The 19,390-nt window shown below is 40.3% G+C and overlaps 1 protein-coding gene across 1 annotated transcript; it reads left to right on the forward strand.

The window, feature by feature from the left end:
* Window positions 1–3,609: 3,609 nt before the first annotated feature.
* On the forward strand, window positions 3,610–16,594 carry htr3a (5-hydroxytryptamine (serotonin) receptor 3A). Its single transcript, XM_060935112.1, has 9 exons — window positions 3,610–3,676; window positions 6,357–6,520; window positions 6,642–6,686; window positions 6,789–6,898; window positions 10,147–10,316; window positions 10,630–10,790; window positions 11,159–11,369; window positions 13,469–13,699; window positions 16,308–16,594. The coding sequence occupies exons 1-9, from the start codon at window positions 3,610–3,612 to the stop codon at window positions 16,592–16,594; spliced, it is 1,446 nt and encodes a 481-aa protein (XP_060791095.1).
* Window positions 16,595–19,390: the final 2,796 nt, after the last annotated feature.

Genomic DNA, 19,390 nt, shown 5'->3' on the forward strand with positions numbered 1-19,390 from the left:
CTGCATGTTTTTACAGTAAGAGCATCATATATCCAGTTCTCATGTGCTTACTGAAAAATAAACCAGAGCCATAAGCAGGTCACCGCAGTGACTCTTCAGTACACAGTGGATGTGAACTGGCTGCTCAGTTTTAAAAAAAGAAAAGCATAATTCAATTCCTCAACAAATTTCTGGTAATATTTTCCTGACACAAATCTAATTAGCTGACTAATGTAGAGCTAATGAAGTCTCATCATGGCAGGACAGAGTATAGTATCTCAGTTTAATGTAGTAAGTGCTCATGGAAATTGTTTGAACTTGGCTGAGAAATATGAACCCGGTATCATCACGAGCAGCTGTTATGGATATTCAGCCAGACAGTTAAGGAAAAATCATTAGCAACAGCGCAACACATTTAACACACCCTCTTTAAGTCACTGAGTTCACTTTAAATGGACTGGTTTTAAAAGGTAATACATGGATATGCTTTTCTTGACCCATCTTATCTCTACTGAAGATCAAAATGTTTATAATTCATGAATAGACCTACTTTAAAGATTTTAATATTTAAACACTGAACATATCCAAGCTGGCTTTTGTTTTAGATTATTCATATTTCACCATTTATTTGAAACTGGATATGCATATAGGCTTTATGTCAGTTGTTCAGTAAAACAAAGAAAAACCTGAGAATTAAGACAAGCCATTAACATTCCACATTTCATAATCTCTTATGGTTAACCTGGATAGATCCCAAAAGAGCCTTTCACTGTATGGGACTTTAACTACCACACGAACTACAGTAAAATCATTTCCCAAAAGAGCCATCCACAGGATGAGAACATTTATTTATTGTATGAAATTTATTGTATTATACTTCAGTTCATTCTGAAACCAAGAAAAAAGGGAGGAATGATAATCCATCAAATGACTCTTAGGCGTTGCTCTAATGAACTTTTTCTTGCACATTTATTTTCAAGGCATATGTTGTATTTGCTTTCGACACATAACACTTTTTTTGTCTTTGTTTCCCCCAGAATATCCATCCATTATCTGTAGCTGCTTATCCTGTTCTACAGGGTCGCAGGCAAGTTGGAGCCTATCCCAGCTGACTATGGGTGCGAGGCGGGGTACACCCTGGACAAGTAGCCAGGTTATCGCAGGGCTGACACATAGACACAAACAACCATTCACACTCACATTCACACCTACGGTCAATTTAGAGCCACCAATTAGCCTAACCTGCATGTCTTTGGACTGTGGGGGAAACCGGAGCACACGGAGGAAACCCGCACAGACACGGGGAGAACATGCAAACTCCACACAGAAAGGCCCTTGCCGGCCTCGAACCCAGGACCTTCTTACTGTGAGGCAATAGTGCTAACCACTACACCACCGTGCCGCCTCCCCCAGAATAATTACGCGTATATTACTCTAATTTAGGAACCTTTCAAAAGCTAAAAGTGATCCCTGAAAAAAATTATATATATATATATCTCATCTCATTATCTCTAGCCGCTTTATCCTTCTACAGGGTCGCAGGCAAGCTGGAGCCTATCCCAGCTGGCTACGGGCAAAAGGCGGGGTACACCCTGGACAAGTCGCCAGGTCATCACAGGGCTGACACATAGACACAGACAACCATTCACACTCGCTTTAGAGTCACCAGTTAACCTAACCTGCATGTCTTTGGACTGTGGGGGAAACCGGAGCACCCGGAGGAAACCCATGCGGACACGGGGAGAACATGCAAACTCCGCACAGAAAGGCCCTCGCCGGCCACAGGGCTTGAACCCGGACCTTCTTGCTGTGAGGCGACAGCGCTAACCACTACACCACCGTGCCGCCCCAAGCCAACAAAGTATACAATGTAACCTTCATGAAACCTTTCTAGAAAAGTCACATGAAGTGAATCATCACATGGTTTTGAGACACTTTGCATGTTATTTGTCACACATTTTTTTCACCTCACCTTGAGCGCATGCATTTTTATATTCCACGTGATTCTTCTGCATGATTTTTTTTTTTGCCTGTGTGAACACACATTATTCACATGATGTCTTTACTTAAGTTCATATGTGCAATTACAGTTTTGCATGGTTTTCATGTATTATTCACATAATTAAACAGCGCTAACCACTACACCACCACGCCGCCTATATATATATATATATATATATATATATATATATATATATATATATATATATATATACACACACACACACACACACACACACACACACACACACACATTTTTTAGCTTTGCATTAGGATAAAGAAATTTTAATTAATTTTACAATAATAATAATAAAAATACGGCAGGGAAACGGCAACAGCTAAAGCCAATTGCTGTGGACCTTCACATAAAACTAAGATTACATGACAATGATGACTATCTTAGTAACAAAATATAAATATTTAAAAACAACAAGTTAAAGGCCTAAGAAGGCTATGTGTAGAATTGCACTTAACACATACTATTCTCCATGTTCGTGGATCGTCAGGGTTGTAAGTAGACTGCGACGATAAGGCGTAATACTGTAGAAGGAGGGACTTGTAGGAGCACAGTGTTAGTTTGAGTTGGTGAGTTTCTTGTGGTAGTGTGTTCCAAATTCTCGTTGTTCTTATCAGGAATGACTTTTGATATGTGGAGGTCTTGCAGAATGGTTGTTTGTACATGATTCCAGCTATACTGTTGTTACAATTTCTTGCCGCTTTAGTGTAAGTGACAGCAGATGGCAGGACTTGGGGATCAATTTTGGCCAACCCAGTGACAATCTTAAAGAATAGCACCATGTTGAGATACTCATGCCAGTAACAGAGGGGAAGTAGATTTGTTCTTATTAATCTTTCCTGATAACTAGTATCACAGATACGTGACTGACCAAGAATATATTCTGTAGCCCGTCTTTGAACCAGTTCCGGCCGTCTAATGAGTTCTACAGATTGAGGAGCCCATATCTGTGTTGCATACCCTACGTGTGGGTGGATGATGGCGAGGTAAATGGAACGTTTTGTACATTGAGAATTTAGATATTTTGTTGACAGTCTAACATAGCCCAAGAGCTGGTTTGCTTTCGCACTCTGTGTGAAGACCTGTTTCTTCCATATTCTTTGTACGAGTATTGTATGACACACACAATTTCATTTATGCAGTTATTATCCATCACTTAAACTATCACTTAAGAGGTACACTTTGGTTCTGTACATTCCAGAAAATGTGAATATCCCCTCCAATGATGTAGCTTAATTGAATTTTAGATGTACATGACATTCTCTAAATCCTCCATCTACAGATAAAGAGACTCCATTCCTAGTACTAATAATTCTTACCTTTAATAGAATTTATACTGCTAACTTTAACATGCTTGAGTGTAGGAAAATGCTGTGAAACCATGCAAGAGCAGTGTAACACTCATCTTCACCCGCTTAGCTGGATGAGGATGAGGATGAGGGATGGCGACGAAGGAGGTGGGGTTAATAACTGCAGCAGTGAGCGCTGATAGTAAACTGAATCTCAGGACAGCAGGAGCCTGAGGAGCATCAGAGCCCCATAACCTGCCTGAAATAAACCTGCAATAAGCCCACAGTGCCTTTATACTGATCCACGGTGGAGTTTAGGGCAGCATGAGGACTTTAACGGTGTGGACGGTGCTCAGTGTGTGTGTGCATATCGCAGTGCCGGCCTGCTCAGGTGAGTGCGGTTAACGAACATTTCTCTGTCGTTAGTGACCTAATAGTGTCGAGAAGATATAGATGATATGGACAGTCTCAGAAAAAAAGGACAAAAAAGCACCTGTCACTGGAGTGATTCATCTTTTCTATCTCTAGTAAATCTTTTACGTGGTAATGTGATGGTAGTTTATTGTTCAGAATTATGAAAAGTACACAACTGGACTTTACAGACTAATCTTGTACCCTTTTACATACTAAACAGACAAAAGATGTTCCCCAGATGGTACCACCTCAGTTCAGTACCTTTTTTGCTCTGAGTGTATGTAGTAAATTACATACAACACTCCAAATGAAACATTGTGATGCAATGTTATTTGTATCTGGTATGCTGTGTATAATCTGTACTGAAGGTACTAAGTGTATAATGCTTATATATATATATATATATATATATATATATATATATATATATATATACTATAAGAACATACTCATCTAATTGAATCAAGTAGGCAAAATGCAACTTTAATGGGTAGCTACATCAAACTACAATGATTAAAACTGGATGATAATAATTTTTATAAATTCTTTTTACAAATATTTAAGAATAATGGTAATTGTACTGGGTAGAGATGCCATGATACCACTTTTTCTTTTTCACTTTTTTCCTGAAAGCTTGAGTATCAGCTGATACTCAACTGATATCGATACCCATCTGATATGTTTTTCAGTAGAAACTACTAATCTTTAAATTAACTTTTAAAAACTGATACTATATATATATGAAATATTGTGATCTAATGTTATTTGTATCTGGTATGCTGTGTATAATCTGTACTGAAGGTACTAAGTGCATAATGCTTGTATATATATACATCGTGGCACGGTGGTGTAGTGGTTAGCACTGTCACCTCACATCAAGAAGGTCCTGGGTTTGAGCCCAGCGGCCAGCGAGGGCCTTTCTGTGTGGAGTTTGCATGTTCTCCCCATGTCTGTGTGGGTTTCCTCCGGGTGCTCCGGTTTCCCCCACAGTCCAAAGACACGCAGGTTAGGCTAATTGGTGGCTCTAAATTGACCGTAGGTGTGAATGGTTGGTTGTCTCTATGTGTCAGCCCTGCGATGACCTGGCGACTTGTCCAGGGTGTACCCCGCCTCTCGCCCATAGTCAGCTGGGATAGGCTCCAGCTTGCCTGCAACCCTGCAGAACAGGATAAGCGGCTAGAGATAATGGATGGATATATATGCAAACATTACTTACACACAGCTACAGCTACAGTATCACACAAAAATCCATTTCGTTGCAAATACAATAAATATAATAAACCTTAAAGTACAAATATCATTATATACTGTATATGCACAGTACAAATAAAATAAAAAAAATTAATCCTAACAAAAATATACAGTCAAGTCTCATTGCAAGAAACCTTGCAAACAAAACATTTCCAAACAATAGAATGTAAAAATAAGTAAAGATTTTAGTTTGAAAAGAAAAAAAAAATTTCCTAACTTAATTCCAGATCAGATGGAATACATTCTTTGTTTCTCTGACATCCTGTCCACCATTTTTTTCTGGTAATGGACTTGTATTGATCCTGGGTATGGGATTGGTGCCATCTCTCGTAATGAGTATTGAAATGTGGTGTGTTGTATATTCCATATCATATGGAAAAATATTATGTTTGTCCCCTAAGACATAAGAGACAATAACAGCTTGTGTTTATTAGAACATAAAATGACTTCAGTGAAATTAAGAGTTAAAAACTGATTCTTAATTTAATTACAATTTCATTTTAAAGATTGATTATTTAAGTTTTAGTTGTACTGCAACTTTAAACCTGATCTGGTTCCAAAATTCAGATTCAAGACGCCTGTGTGAGGACTATTGGGAATGAGGAATATTGTATATTTTGTAATATTGAGAAAAAGAAACTCAAATCATATATAGTTCAATTATGATCACATTTCATTGGACATTTAATTATGTGAATAATACATGAAAACCATGCAAAACTGTAATTGCACATATGAACTTAAGTAAAGACATCATGTGAATAATGTGTGTTCACACAGGCAAAAAAAATCATGCAGAAGAATCACATGTGGAATATAAAAATGCATGCGCTCAAGGTGAGGTGAAAAAAATGTGTGACAAATAACATGCAAAGTGTCTCAAAACCATGTGATGATTCACTTCATGTGACTTTTCTAGAAAGGCTTCATGAAGGTTACATTGTATACTTTATTGGCTTGAGGCGGCACGGTGGTGTAGTGGTTAGCGCTGTCGCCTCACAGCAAGAAGGTCCGGGTTCGAGCCCCGTGGCCGGCGAGGGCCTTTCTGTGCAGAGTTTGCATGTTGTCCACGTGGGTTTCCTCCAGGTGCTCTGGTTTCCCCCACAGTCCAAAGACATGCAGGTTAGGTTAACTGGTGACTCTAAATTGACCGTAGGTGTGAATGGTTGTCTGTGTCTATGTGTCAGCCCTGTGATGACCTGGCGACTTGTCCAGGGTGTACCCTGCCTTTCGCCCGTAGTCAGCTGGGATAGGCTCCAGCTTGCCTGAGACCCTGTAGAAGGATAAAGTGGCTAGAGATAATGAGATGAGACTTTGTTGGCTTGTTAACTAATTTAAATACTTCTTGCTTCTTTTCTTTTGAGTTGAATTCATTTACAAATTTATATTTCTTTCTCACTTTTCAGTTAAAAGGCTGGGCAGTAACCCTGGTCGGTTCGCCAATGTCACTTTAGTGCGCCTGTCTGAGTATTTAAGCACTGGATATAAAAAAGGAGTGCGACCTGTAAAAGACTGGCGGGACTCAACCATGGTGGCCATTGATTTAATGGTCTATTCAATCCTGAATGTGGTGAGTAGAATAACCGCAAAACAGAAATAACAGAAATCAGTATGATCAGGCAGGATTAATATTTGTTAATTTCTGATTATGGATGAATGGTATAAAAATGTATGCTGTGTATGCAATTCAGGATGAGAAGAACCAGGTTTTGACAACGTACGTGTGGTACAGGCAGGTAGGATATGGTCAAATACAAGCTCACACACTTATGAATGCAATTTACAAACCATCCAGATTTTAAAAAAAAAAAAAAAATGTCTTCTTGTTTCATGTGAAGCAATGGATCGATGAATTCCTCGTATGGAATCCAGAAGATTTTGATGATGTCCGGCAGATCTCAATCCCGACCGCAAACGTCTGGGTGCCTGATATTCTCATCAATGAGTTGTGAGTATAGATCTGATACTTCTCTTTACTCTGTAGTTTATTCCACTTTTTCATCAACTTGATAATTGTCAAGTAAACAGTGACTGATCAAGGATGCCTATTTTATATTGGGCCAATCTGGTCTGACTTAAATTAGCCCACAAAATGATATTTTAGCTCTGGTCTGAACTGATATGGCCTAATGTTTGTGGACACCTGATCTTCACACTGATATGTGCTTTTTGGACATCTCATTCCAGATTTCCGTCCCCACTTTGCTGTTATAATAGCCTCCCCACTTCAGGGAAGGCTTTCCGGTACATTTTGGAACATGGCTGTGGGGATTTGACCTTTCAAGAGCATTAGTGAGGTCAGGTGCTGATGTCGGATGAGGAGGCCTGGGGTGCAGCCTGTGTTCCGGTTCATCCCAAAAGTGTTTAGTGGGGTTGAGGACAGGTTTCTGTGTAGGTCACTCAAGTTTTTCCACTCCAAAATTGGCAAGCCATGTTTTCATGGAACTTGCTTTGTGCACAGGGGCATTGTCATGCTGGAACAGTTTTGGGCCTCTTAGTTCCAAAGAAGGGAGGGGCAGCACAGTGGTGCAATGGTTAGCACTGTTGACTCACAGCAAGAAGGTTCTGGGTTCGAGCCTCATGGCTGACGGGGGCCTTTCTGTGTGGAGTTTGCATATTCTCCCTGTTTCTGTGTGGGTTTCCTCTGGGTGCTCCGGTTTCCCCCACAGTCCAAAGATTAAGTAAAATACCCAGTAAGCCAGTGCATATTTAGTGCCAGTTCAAAGCCAGGATAGATTCGGGAGGGTTGTGTCAGGAAGCGCTTCTGGTGTAAAACCTATGCCAAATCAAATATGCGGAAGAGATCCCAGTGAAGGGAAATCATAATGTTACAACATACAAAGACATTCAAGACAATTGTGTTCTTCCAACGTTGTGGTGACAGATTGGGGAAGAACCATATATGGGTGTGATGGTCAGGCGTCCAAATAATATTGGTATGTTTTACTGAGCATCTTGGAGAATCTGCTACAGTTCTTCCAGAGACTCTGACTATTGTACTTGCTTCTTTTTTTGCACACAAAACCCAGCAGCCTTCATAATGTTGTTTTTTTTAAGTGGTCTGGTCCATAATATCTTGCTTTCTTTACTGACATACAAATATTTTTTTCTGTAACATTTAAATGTTTTGTTGGAAAAATAACGTTTGGAAATATAATATGGTTTTGTACTGATTCATTAACGCAGAGGTCATAAAATAAACGTCATTAACAAACTTGATACTAAAAAATATGGTGTCTAAGACTTGTGCACAGTACTGTATATGTATTAAAAAATTCACTGTGGCTGAAATCTAGATGTCTAGAAACCTGGTTTTCCATTAACCTGCTTAATGTGCAGTTTGAAATAGCTAACTAAAAAATGAGTAATGGAAACATGAATTTTGAAAAAAAAAATACAACTCTCAAATATTGCAAATCCCCCCCCCCTTTTTACACTTATATGAGGTGGTTTTTCGGACGATTCAATAAAGCAACATTTCTCAAAAGTGAAATGGAAACAGATTTTTCGCATTTAAGTCACATTCATGACATGAAGAGCAAATGGACGCACTACCTTTCTGAAATAAGAGTGCACTGTAAAAAACTATCACGTTAGGAGAATACCCAGCTTTAATCGCATAATGCCACTTAATGGAGATCATTTGCAATTGCGTTTTGTTAAAGTTGTTAAAACTAGTAGTTATTGCCCGTGAACCTGATTTCCTCTGAATGGTGCTCTTCACAGGGGTTGTGTTGGTCCTAGGGTTTGGTCATACAGCTGCTTGGAATTGGGTTGAGTGGACACATGTGATATATATATGTTTTCACTGTGCTCTGTCAAAATGACGCAACTCACTCCCCATTTCTCCTCAGTGACATAGACGCGGCCCTAGTGGAAATCTTCAGTGAGGAGCACTGATTGTGAGGTCCCGTACAATCGAAACTCTCAGGCGAGCGGGGGAGAGGATTCCCCACCGAGGCTGTGCACAGTGTATTAGTGTGAGCATGTAGCGTATGGGAAATGAATAGTGTGTTAGATTATCGAATAGTGTGTTTTGGAAAATTGAAAATGTTGTCTTGGGACCTCTGGGATGTCACCAATCCATGTGCAAAGTATGGAGTATGTGCGTCCAGCCGTGTCGATTTGCAGAGGTAAACAGACAAAGAGACAGATTACTTACTTACTTACTTAGTCCTCTTCGCTCCGGCTGAAGCATAAGGCGCCGACAAATTTCCTCCAGCCATCTCGATCCTGGGCCAGGCAGCTGATTTCATTCCATGACCTTCCTGCTGCCTTCATTTCCCCCTCAATGGTCCTTCTCCAAGTCCCCAGTGGCCTGCCTCATTTGCGTTTCCCTACTGGTGCCCATCTAATGGCAGTACATGGGTGTCTGCTGTTGTTCATGCGTAGGATGTGACCTAGCCATTTCCAGCGTTGGTGTTTCACCTCGTCTACTATGTTTGTAATTCCCGTATGTCTGCTTACTTCTTCATTGGTATTTTGCTGTTCCCAGTGAATTCCAAGGATTCGACAGAGACATCTGCCTTCAAAGCCCCTGAGGCGACTCTCGAGCTTTTTCGTTTGTTCTCCATGTTTCAGTGGCATACAGGAGGACCAAGCGAACATTTGAGTTATATATCCTCAGTTTGGTCTTTAACTGCAGGAATGATGATTTCCAGATGTTTCGCAGTTTGCTGAAGGCTTGTGCTGCTAGGGCAATTCTGGTAGAAATTTTCTTTTCGATGTTGCTGTTGGACGAAATGTAGCTGCCAAGACATTTGAAATCCTGTACCTCCTCTAGTTCTTTTCCACGTACATTTGTCTTTGTTGTGGTCCTGTTCTTCATTTTCATTATTTCATTTCATTATTATAAAGAGAAACAGATAGCCTTCCTTTATTAATATAGATATTGCTTCTATTTTGCGCAAAACTTCAGTGGAAACCTGGCTACTGACATCTTTCTCATGTATTTTATTTCATCCGTTGCAGTTGGTCCAACCACCAGTGAACAGTATTGCAGAGTGTTGCAGAGACATCAATACAAATTGTTCAACAATAACACCTTCTACTGTTGTATCTAATTCCTCTCAATAAGACATAATGAAGAGGATTAACTTTAACATTCTGGACTCCTCCATTTTTCCTTTTGTAAATTTCCTGTCTTTTCCTTTCCTATGGGAACTGAACTATTTATTTATCAATGTATCTTAACAGCGTAGATGTTGGAAAGTCTCCCGATATTCCATATGTGTATGTAAGCAACAAGGGCGTCGTGCAGAACTACAAGCCCATTCAGGTGGTAACAGCCTGCTCTCTCAACATCTACAACTTCCCTTTTGATGTCCAGAAATGCAGCATCACTTTCCAGAGCTGGCTGCACACGAGTAAGTTCACCTATCTCGTATTATGCAGTAAGACCACCCTAGTAAATGCTGTCTCTCTGGTGAACTTATTCAATATGGTTAATTAGATTCTATGTCTGCAGATGTCTGGTTTACATGAAACTGTGATATCATATCATGAGGAACCCATTGCACTTTCAGTGGTTTATTATGGAAATAATAATAACAACATTTTTTTCACAACAAGATAACACCAATTTAATTGAGTACTGGCAAAGCCATCAGCATTGTACCTCTCTCCAGGAAGCAGCGATCAGTCTGAATGAAGTGACCTTTAGTATATCTCGTCCTGTAGTTAATGACATCAACATCACGCTAATGAGGACCCCACAGGAAGTGAAGGAAGACAAGTCTGTGTTCATGAACCAGGGAGAGTGGGAGCTGCTGCATGTCCTGTCCAAATACAAGTCCTTCAGTGTGGACAATGATGACTATTATGCTGAAATGAAGTTCCACGTGTGTACCACCTCCTCTCACTGCTCACTATTATATAATGATGATACCACAATTAACATTTAAATGATATTTACACCATTTTCATACTCCAGATTTTGTCCACCAGACAAAACAGTGGTGCCCAAAGTTTACCACTTTATTTGCTTAATGAAACTTTTTTTTTTTTGCTTGTAAGCTTTCACTTTGTTTAGCATTGTCGCTCCAATGCAAAACTACAGAAGCAAACTTCAGACACCAAACATGTCTTTACTGATCGATTACATTTGGGATGAGAGAAACATTTTGCTGAACTACCGCAATAAAATTTTTACATTTCTAGCTTTGTCATCACATTACTGGGAGATTGCTTCTCATGCTGCTACCCTCAGGTGGTGATTCGCCGCAGACCGCTGTTCTACACCGTCAATCTACTTCTCCCCAGCATATTCCTGATGGTGATGGATATAGTGGGCTTCTACCTTCCCCCCGACAGCGGAGAGAGAGTATCCTTCAAGATCACTCTGCTGCTGGGATACTCCGTCTTCCTCATCATCGTCTCCGACACGCTGCCAGCCACCGCCATTGGCACCCCTCTCATTGGTAAATGGTCCATTTTGTTTTGAGTAAAAAAAAAAAAACATGGATGAAATGCTAGTGCTGTGTGAAACAGCATGACGGAGTGAAAAATGCCTGTCATTAGCCGTGAAAGCTATATCAATTATGAAAGTGTCATGTAGTGGAAAATGTCTTCAAATTGTGCTGAGTTTATCTAAACATGACCACCATGTATGATTATTATATGTGTGCAGTTCTGTTGCAGAGAAGAGATATACTGTAGGACCTACGCATTTAAATTAGTCAACAATTCTATATGCTCATACACATTGAGATACAATTTGATTCAGTATTATGCAAACAGAAATAAAAGGCTTTCTTTGAGGCCACAAGCGCTATAATGGGATTTGTAGGCACAGAGGCCACACCTCCTCACTGGGACTGAACAGTACAGAGGCCACACCTCCTCACTGGGACTGAACAGTACAGAGGCCACACCTCCTCACTGGGACTGAACAGTACAGAAGCTGCACCTCCTTCACTGAGATTAACAGGTCTAGAAGACATGCTTACTTTCTGAAGACTGACAGACACATACCACGCCTCCTTTACTGTGATTGACAGGCACAGAAGCCACACCTCCTATACTATGACTCATATGTTTAGAGACCACACCTCCTTCACTGAGACGAACAGGCACAGAGGCCTAGTCTGGCTAACGCAACTTCAAAGCTCAGCGAGCATTGGTCTGGCAAAGATATTAAGCCCAACCGTTTCCCAAAGCGCGTGGTTGACCCGCCTCCCTGAAATGCCTCAGTTTGCTACTGGTCGAAGCCAGAAAAGGCTGTGATGAAGCTTAAACCAATCACATCACTCTTTCCTCTGACGTATGTGACGTGACGGAAACTGCTTGAGTAACAGGAAGAAGATAAATACCTCCAGGGCTGCTCTTTGCTTCGTTTTCAATGAGAACTTCCCGTTGAATGCTTTCAATACAGCATCTACCGCTGTGTCAAAGGCTTGCCGCTGCTCCATGTTCGTAATGTTTCTAGTGAATGAAGTGCTTCCGGCATAGATTCTGTAAACAATCTATGGCTTCCGGTCGCAGTTCTACTACGTCACTGCCTTGAACACGCCTCTACCCAGGGCAGTTGGAGATGCTCAAAGTTGATTGGCTCCCGATTTTTCGGGAGCTTGGAAGAGCTGGAGATAGCTTGCCTTGCCAGACTAAAGTCCAATTTATGCTGACAACGCAGTCCTCGCAGATGGCGTCGCAGATGGCGTCTGCGTAGCCCCCCCCTTCGCAGACGCTCTATGCGCACCTCCCAAAAATTGTGACCACCGCAGAAGCCTCGCAGACAGCGTCGCAGACAAGAGGGCTCTGATTGGTCCACTCTACATCCGCTGTACACGCACTTCCGCTTCCCTACTTTCCCGGTTTGGTTTGTTTTCACTACCGCCATTTTAAAAACACGAGCGAAGATGGAGCAGCACGAAGAGCGATTGATTGAGGAAGTGAGGAAGTACGTACATCTATACGACTCCAGTTCTAGTCATTATAAGTAACCGGAGGATAAACACTCCACTAACCACACCCACCAACTACTCCTAGCGATTTCGCGACTTCGTGCCCCTTTGCGTTGTGGTGGTGAATAACATCGCGCACGCCTATTACTCCCTGCTCAACGATAAATTACAACTGTCTGCGAAAAGCTATCTGCGAAAGCCTTGTCGCAAGAGCATGCAGAGACCCTAAGTTCGCAACAGGCCCCCGTGTTGCGTCACACTTAGGATGGGCGGGCCCAGGCTAACAGAGGCCACACCTTCTTCACTGAGACTGACAGTCACAGACACTGCACCTCCATTGGGACTGACAGGCACAGAAGCCACACTTTCTTGATATGGATAATGAAAAATAATGCTCAAAATAATAATAATGCATCAGTAATTAAAAAGGAGTTTAGTTCAATCTCATTTCCTTACGACATTCATTGTAAAAAAAAAAAAAAGAAAACTTGAATTTACGCAAATTATTTATCAGAACATGTTTTAAATAGCTGCAGAAGTAACATAATGTAAATAACAGTGCAGAAACTGTTTACACTACTCTTGTGATATTGTGTGTGTGTGTGTGTTTGGGGTAGGTGTGTACTTCATTGTGTGCATGGCCCTGCTGGTGATCAGCCTCACAGAGACAGTGCTGATTGTGAGGCTGGTGCATAAACAGGACTTGCAGACGCATGTGCCGCAGTGGGTCAAGTACCTGGTGTTGGAGAAAGCCACTTTATTACTCTGCATCCGCAACAAAAAGTTCTGCTCCCTGCTGGCGCACGAGTCTGACCTGCCACACTACACAGAGAACAACATGAACACAGGTGGGCATGCAGAAAAGGTACAGTGGCAAAAACGGTGTTAAAGCTTTTTTACATTTTATTTATTTATTTTACTGAATATTAAAAGAGAATGGAATTTCAAAATTATATTTATATATTTGGCGGCACGGTGGTGTAGTGGTTAGTGCTGTCGCCTCACAGCAAAAAGGTCCGGGTTCGAGCCCCGTGGCCGGCGAGGGCCTTTCTGTGCGGAGTTTGCATGTTGTCCGCGTGGGTTTCCTCCGGGTGCTCCGGTTTCCCCCAAAGACATGCAGGTTAGGTTAACTGGTGACTCTAAATTGACCGTGAATGGTTGTCTGTGTCTATGTGTCAGCCCTGTGATGACCTGGCGACTTGTCCAGGGTGTACCCTGCCTTTCGCCCGTAGTCAGCTGGGATAGGCTCCAGCTTGCCTGCGACCCTGTAGAAGGATAAAGCGGCTAGAGATAATGAGATGAGATATTTATATATTTATTTATTTTTAAAGAATGGCATTTGAGTGGCATGGTGGTGTAGTGGTTAGCACTGCCACCTCACAGCAAGAAGGTTCCAAGTTTGAACCTAACAGCCAATGGGGGCCTTACTGTGTGGAATTTGCATGTTCTCCCTGTGTTTGTGTGGGTTTCCTCCACAGTCCAAAGACATGCAGATTAGGAAAAATACCCAGCCACTGGAGTTGCACAAGCTAGGGCATACTTAGTGCCGGTCCTAAGCCCAGATAGACTGGTGAGGGTTACATCAGGAAGGGCATCTGGTGTAAAACCTATGCCAAATCAAATATGCAGAACAGATCTGCTGTGGTGACCCCAAACAGGATCAGCCGAAAGAAGAAAAACATTTAAAAAGAATGGAATTTATTTGCAACTGACATGCAAAATGGAATGTTCACAGAGCTAGTGATGATCATATAACCAACTGCATCATCAATTCCTCAACACAATTATGTTAAGTTTGCAAACCCTTTAGAATTTTCTATATTTCTGCATAAATATGACCTAAAACATCATCAGATTTTCAAACAAGTCCTAAAAGTAGATAAAGAGAACCCAGTTAAACAAATGAGACAAAAATATTATACTTGGTCATTTATTTATTGAGGAAAATGATCCAATATTACATATCTGAGAGTGGCAAAAGTATGTGAACCTTTGCTTTCAGTATCTGGTGTGAGCCCCTTGTGCAGCAATAACTGCAACTAAACATTTCCAGTAACTGTTGATCAGTCCTGCACACCGGCTTGGAGGAATTTTAGCCCGTTCCTCCGTACAGAACAGCTTCAACTCTGGGATGTTGGTGGGTTTCCTCACATGAACTGCTCACTGCAGGTCCTTCCACAACATTTTGATTGGATTAAGGTCAGGACTTTGACTTGGCCATTCCAAAACATTAACTTTATTCTTCTTTAACCATTCTTTGGTAGAACGACTTGTGTGCTTAGGGTCGTTGTCTTGCTGCATGACCCACCTTCTCTTGAGATTCAATTCATGGACAGATGTCCTGACATCCTGACATCAGATGTCCTTTAGAATTCGCTGGTATAATTCAGAATTCATTGTTCCATCAGTGATGGCAAGCCATCCTGGCCCAGATACAGCAAAACAGGCCCAAACCATGATACTACCACCACCATGTTTCACAGATGGGATAAGGTTCTCATGCTGGAATGCAGTGTTTTCCTTTCTCCAAACATAACGCTTCTCATTGAAACCAAAAAGTTATATTTTGGTCTCATGTGTCCACAAAACATTTTTCAATAGCATTCTGGCTTGTCCACATGATGTTTAGCAAACTGCAGACGAGCAGCAATGTTCATTTTGGAGAGCAGTGGCTTTCTCCTTGCAACCCTGCCATGCACACCATTGTTGTTCAGTGTTCTCCTGATGGTGAACTCATGAACATTAACATTAGCCAATGTAAGAGAGGCCTTCAGATGCTTAGAAGTTACCCTGGGGTCCTTTGTGACCTCACCAACTATTGCACACCTTGCTCTTGGAGTGATCTTTGTTGGTTGACCACTCCTGGGGAGGGTTGAATGGTCTTGAATTTCCTCCATTTGTACACAATCTGTCTGATTGTGGATTGGTGGAGTCCAAACTCTTTAGAGATGGTTTTGTAACCTTTTCCAGCCTGATGAGCATCAACAACGCTTTTTCTGAGGTCCTCAGAAATCTCCTTTGTTCATGCCATGATACACTTCCACAAACATGTGTTGTGAAGATCAGACTTTGATAGATCCCTGTTCTTTAAATAAAACAGGGTGCCCACTCACACCTGATTGTCATCCCATTGATTGAAAACACCTGACTCTAATTTCACCTTCAAATTAACTGCTAATCCTAGAGGTTCACATACTTTTGCCACTCACAGATATGTAATATTGGATCATTTTCCTCAATAAATAAGTGGCCAAGTATAGTATTTTTGTTTCATTTGTTTAACTGGGTTCTCTTTACCTAATTTTAGGACTTGTGTAAAAATCTGATGATGTTTTAGGTCATATTTATGCAGAAATATAGAAAATTCTAAAGGGTTCACAAACTTTCAAGCACCACTGTATGTTCAGGTGTCTATACATTTTTGGCCATAAAGTGTATGTGTTTTTCTGCTGCCAGTGCGCTGTAACCACCACCACTGTGACAGCTCCAGAGACATGGACAGGAATCTTGTTATGGGACTTCCTATACGGGACAGCACTCCTCCAGTCATGGACAACATCCTACACGAAGTCTCGTCCATCCGACAGTACCTGGAGAAGAGACAGGCGTGTCGAGACATTGCAAAGGAGTGGCTGCAGGTGGGCTACGTGCTGGACGTGCTGCTCTTCAGGGTCTACCTGCTGGCCATGCTGGCCTACAGCATCACCCTGGGTGCACTCTGGTCCGTCTGGCAGTACGCCTGAGAGAGCAGAGAAATGCTTCTCTTCTTAAAAGCAGATGCTGTGTGTTGAGAGTTAACACATTTGTGAAAAATTGACATACACTCGACACAACCAGTGCCCCACACCCGAATTGCTAGTTGGTCAAGCGCTGCAGTAAGACTACAGTAGGTGTGTCACTGAGACTCACTGCGCCACTCAACGATTTCAGCTTTCATTGCAATATATAACCGCTGATGTCACTTTAAACGTTGGATAAAATGTTTGGTTGTGTAGCTACAAGTATGTATAAGATCTGAATAAGCATTATAGAAATTCATAACGGCTTTAAAGATAAACTCTGAACCTTAGACCAGAGCATCTAACCAGCATTCAAGTCTGTAGCTACGACTGCTGTATCTGGAACGACTTTTTGAAAATTGTCGCCAACCCCTTTACAGAATAGTCACATCTTTTTCCACGTGATTTCCCACATGATTCATTTTCAACTTTTTTGCACGTTTTCTTGAAACCCCCCCACCATTTTTTTAAAAATTTTGTGATTAATTTTTTTTTTGCATTTTTTAAAATAAAATCTTTCACATGTAGTTTCTCTTAAGATTAATTTACTTTTCAAATGTAATTTTTTTCATATGTAGTGTTTTCATGTTATTTCTCACCCAATTCATTCTGATGTGATTTTCTGACATAATTTCATTTGATTTTCATATTCATTTTTCACATGTAGGGCATGTGTTTCTACTTTTACACATAATATCTGACACAATTGATAAAATTTTTACATTACTCACATAATCATAAGTGGAAAAACATGATTTTTCCCCCATAGTTTTTTTTCCCCCCATAAGGGCCTTGTGAATGTGAATATAATGTTGTTATTATTATAATATATTGATGAAGACTGTTAAAGATATCACATTTTGAGCTTCTATCATCATCAACAGCAATTTCAAATGGAGTCATTTTGTTATGCATACCCCGCTGTTGCATTTTAATCATAATTTCTATTCTCGGTGTATGCCTTAATCATTTAATGATACTGTCTTTGTCTCTTAATTGAAGTGTGTGCTGAAATCCAATGTATCTGAAGTGTGCAAATGTTGTATTTTAGTGGCAGATAATATCCAAAATATCTGAGTGTCTTACATACCTGTGATCATACACAGACACGTTTTTCTATGAGATCAGCCAAGACATGTTTGGTGTCTTGAGTTTGCTTCTTTAGTTTTACACTGGAGTTACGAAGTTAATGTAGCTAACATAAGAGCGGTTCAGAGCTTGTAGTTTAAGTCTAAATCAACACACACTCACATCAGAAGACATAGTTTGGCTCCATAGTAGCATTTGTACATAAACAGTTACATAAAATAATAATTGCTATCAAAAAATGAAATATTCCAAACACACTGAAACTATATTATAATCTGAATCACTCCTAGCATACAGTTTGATTCTCGCTGATTCAGAGGCTCGCTTGAACGGAGAGTAAGCTGAGGAAGAAATCGACTCGACTTCAAGATGGCTGCCACAACTGTTTTTAGTTCTGTGACATCCTTTGATAATTTTTTTTAGATGACTGTGTATTATACAATGTCAGAATGTGTAATGATTTAGGTTTAGCATTAAAGGAAAATTCACCCTGAATGACTTGCATATTCATCTTTATAACACATTATATTATGTGGACATGAATGTTTTACTGGGAAATACGCCACTTGTAAATTTTCATACAAGCTTCATCTGGGACATGGAGAACCAAAACCATGCCATAAATTTCTTTCTGTCACTCATGAGGAAATCAATGAATTGTTTTGATAAATTTGGGTATCTTTTGTTTGTGTGTCTATATAATAAAAAGAACATCAGATGTTGGCTTGAAGATATGAAGTTTATCTTCTCGTGTTGAAAAACTCACATTTTTCATACAAAATACATCGCGGATCTGAGTGACATTTAAATAATACTGGCTGGCTTTTTTTCGTGGTATATCAGATATATTCCATTCAGCTAGCATGATATTGAACTCATCTTCAACTCGTTCAATATCATGCTAGCTGAATAGAATATATTTGATATACCATGAAAAAATGTCAGCCAATATTATTATTATTATTATTATTATTATTATTATACATACACATTCCTTTTGGGTGTTCAAAATTCAAAAACTCTTTCAAAATTCTCTCCAAATCTTCCGTATTTAACGAAGCTAACCTGGTGGCCATGTTTCTTTACAAATTGTCACAGCCGTAACTAGCATGAAAGTTTTATATATCCGATGTGTGATGTCATGTTGTCTTGACAACCGTACAATATCGTAAACCATATTGAACCCTCATTCTCCATTGGTTAGAGTGACGTAATACACATAGGATAAGCGATATGCTAACAGTATTGCATGCTATCAAACCAAATGAATGAAACCTGCTAGAAGGGAATAGAATACATGTTTTTATTCCATTGAAAAAGTGTCCTGTATGTATACTAATTCCCGATATTTCACTCTGATGACATCACTCCCAGTGTTTTCCCACTGACTTGATGTGCATGGTCAAAATGGCGAACTGGTTCAAAATTAAAATTCTTTTGATTAACTTGCATTTTTTTGTGTGTGTGGATGTGTCCATATAATATTAAGAACATTACACAGCAGTGCGAAGATATGAAGTTTACCTTCTTGTGTTGAAAAACATATTCATTTGCTTCATTCAGTCATGAATATGTTCACCACTCGAAGATAAACTTCATATCTTCACTCAATGGTGTAATATCCTCTATATATTCAACGTCCAAGATTCATTTTGGAATGAAATTTTGAAC

This window comes from Neoarius graeffei, chromosome 12, assembly GCF_027579695.1.
Source record: "Neoarius graeffei isolate fNeoGra1 chromosome 12, fNeoGra1.pri, whole genome shotgun sequence".
In the NCBI taxonomy this organism is placed as follows: domain Eukaryota; kingdom Metazoa; phylum Chordata; class Actinopteri; order Siluriformes; family Ariidae; genus Neoarius; species Neoarius graeffei.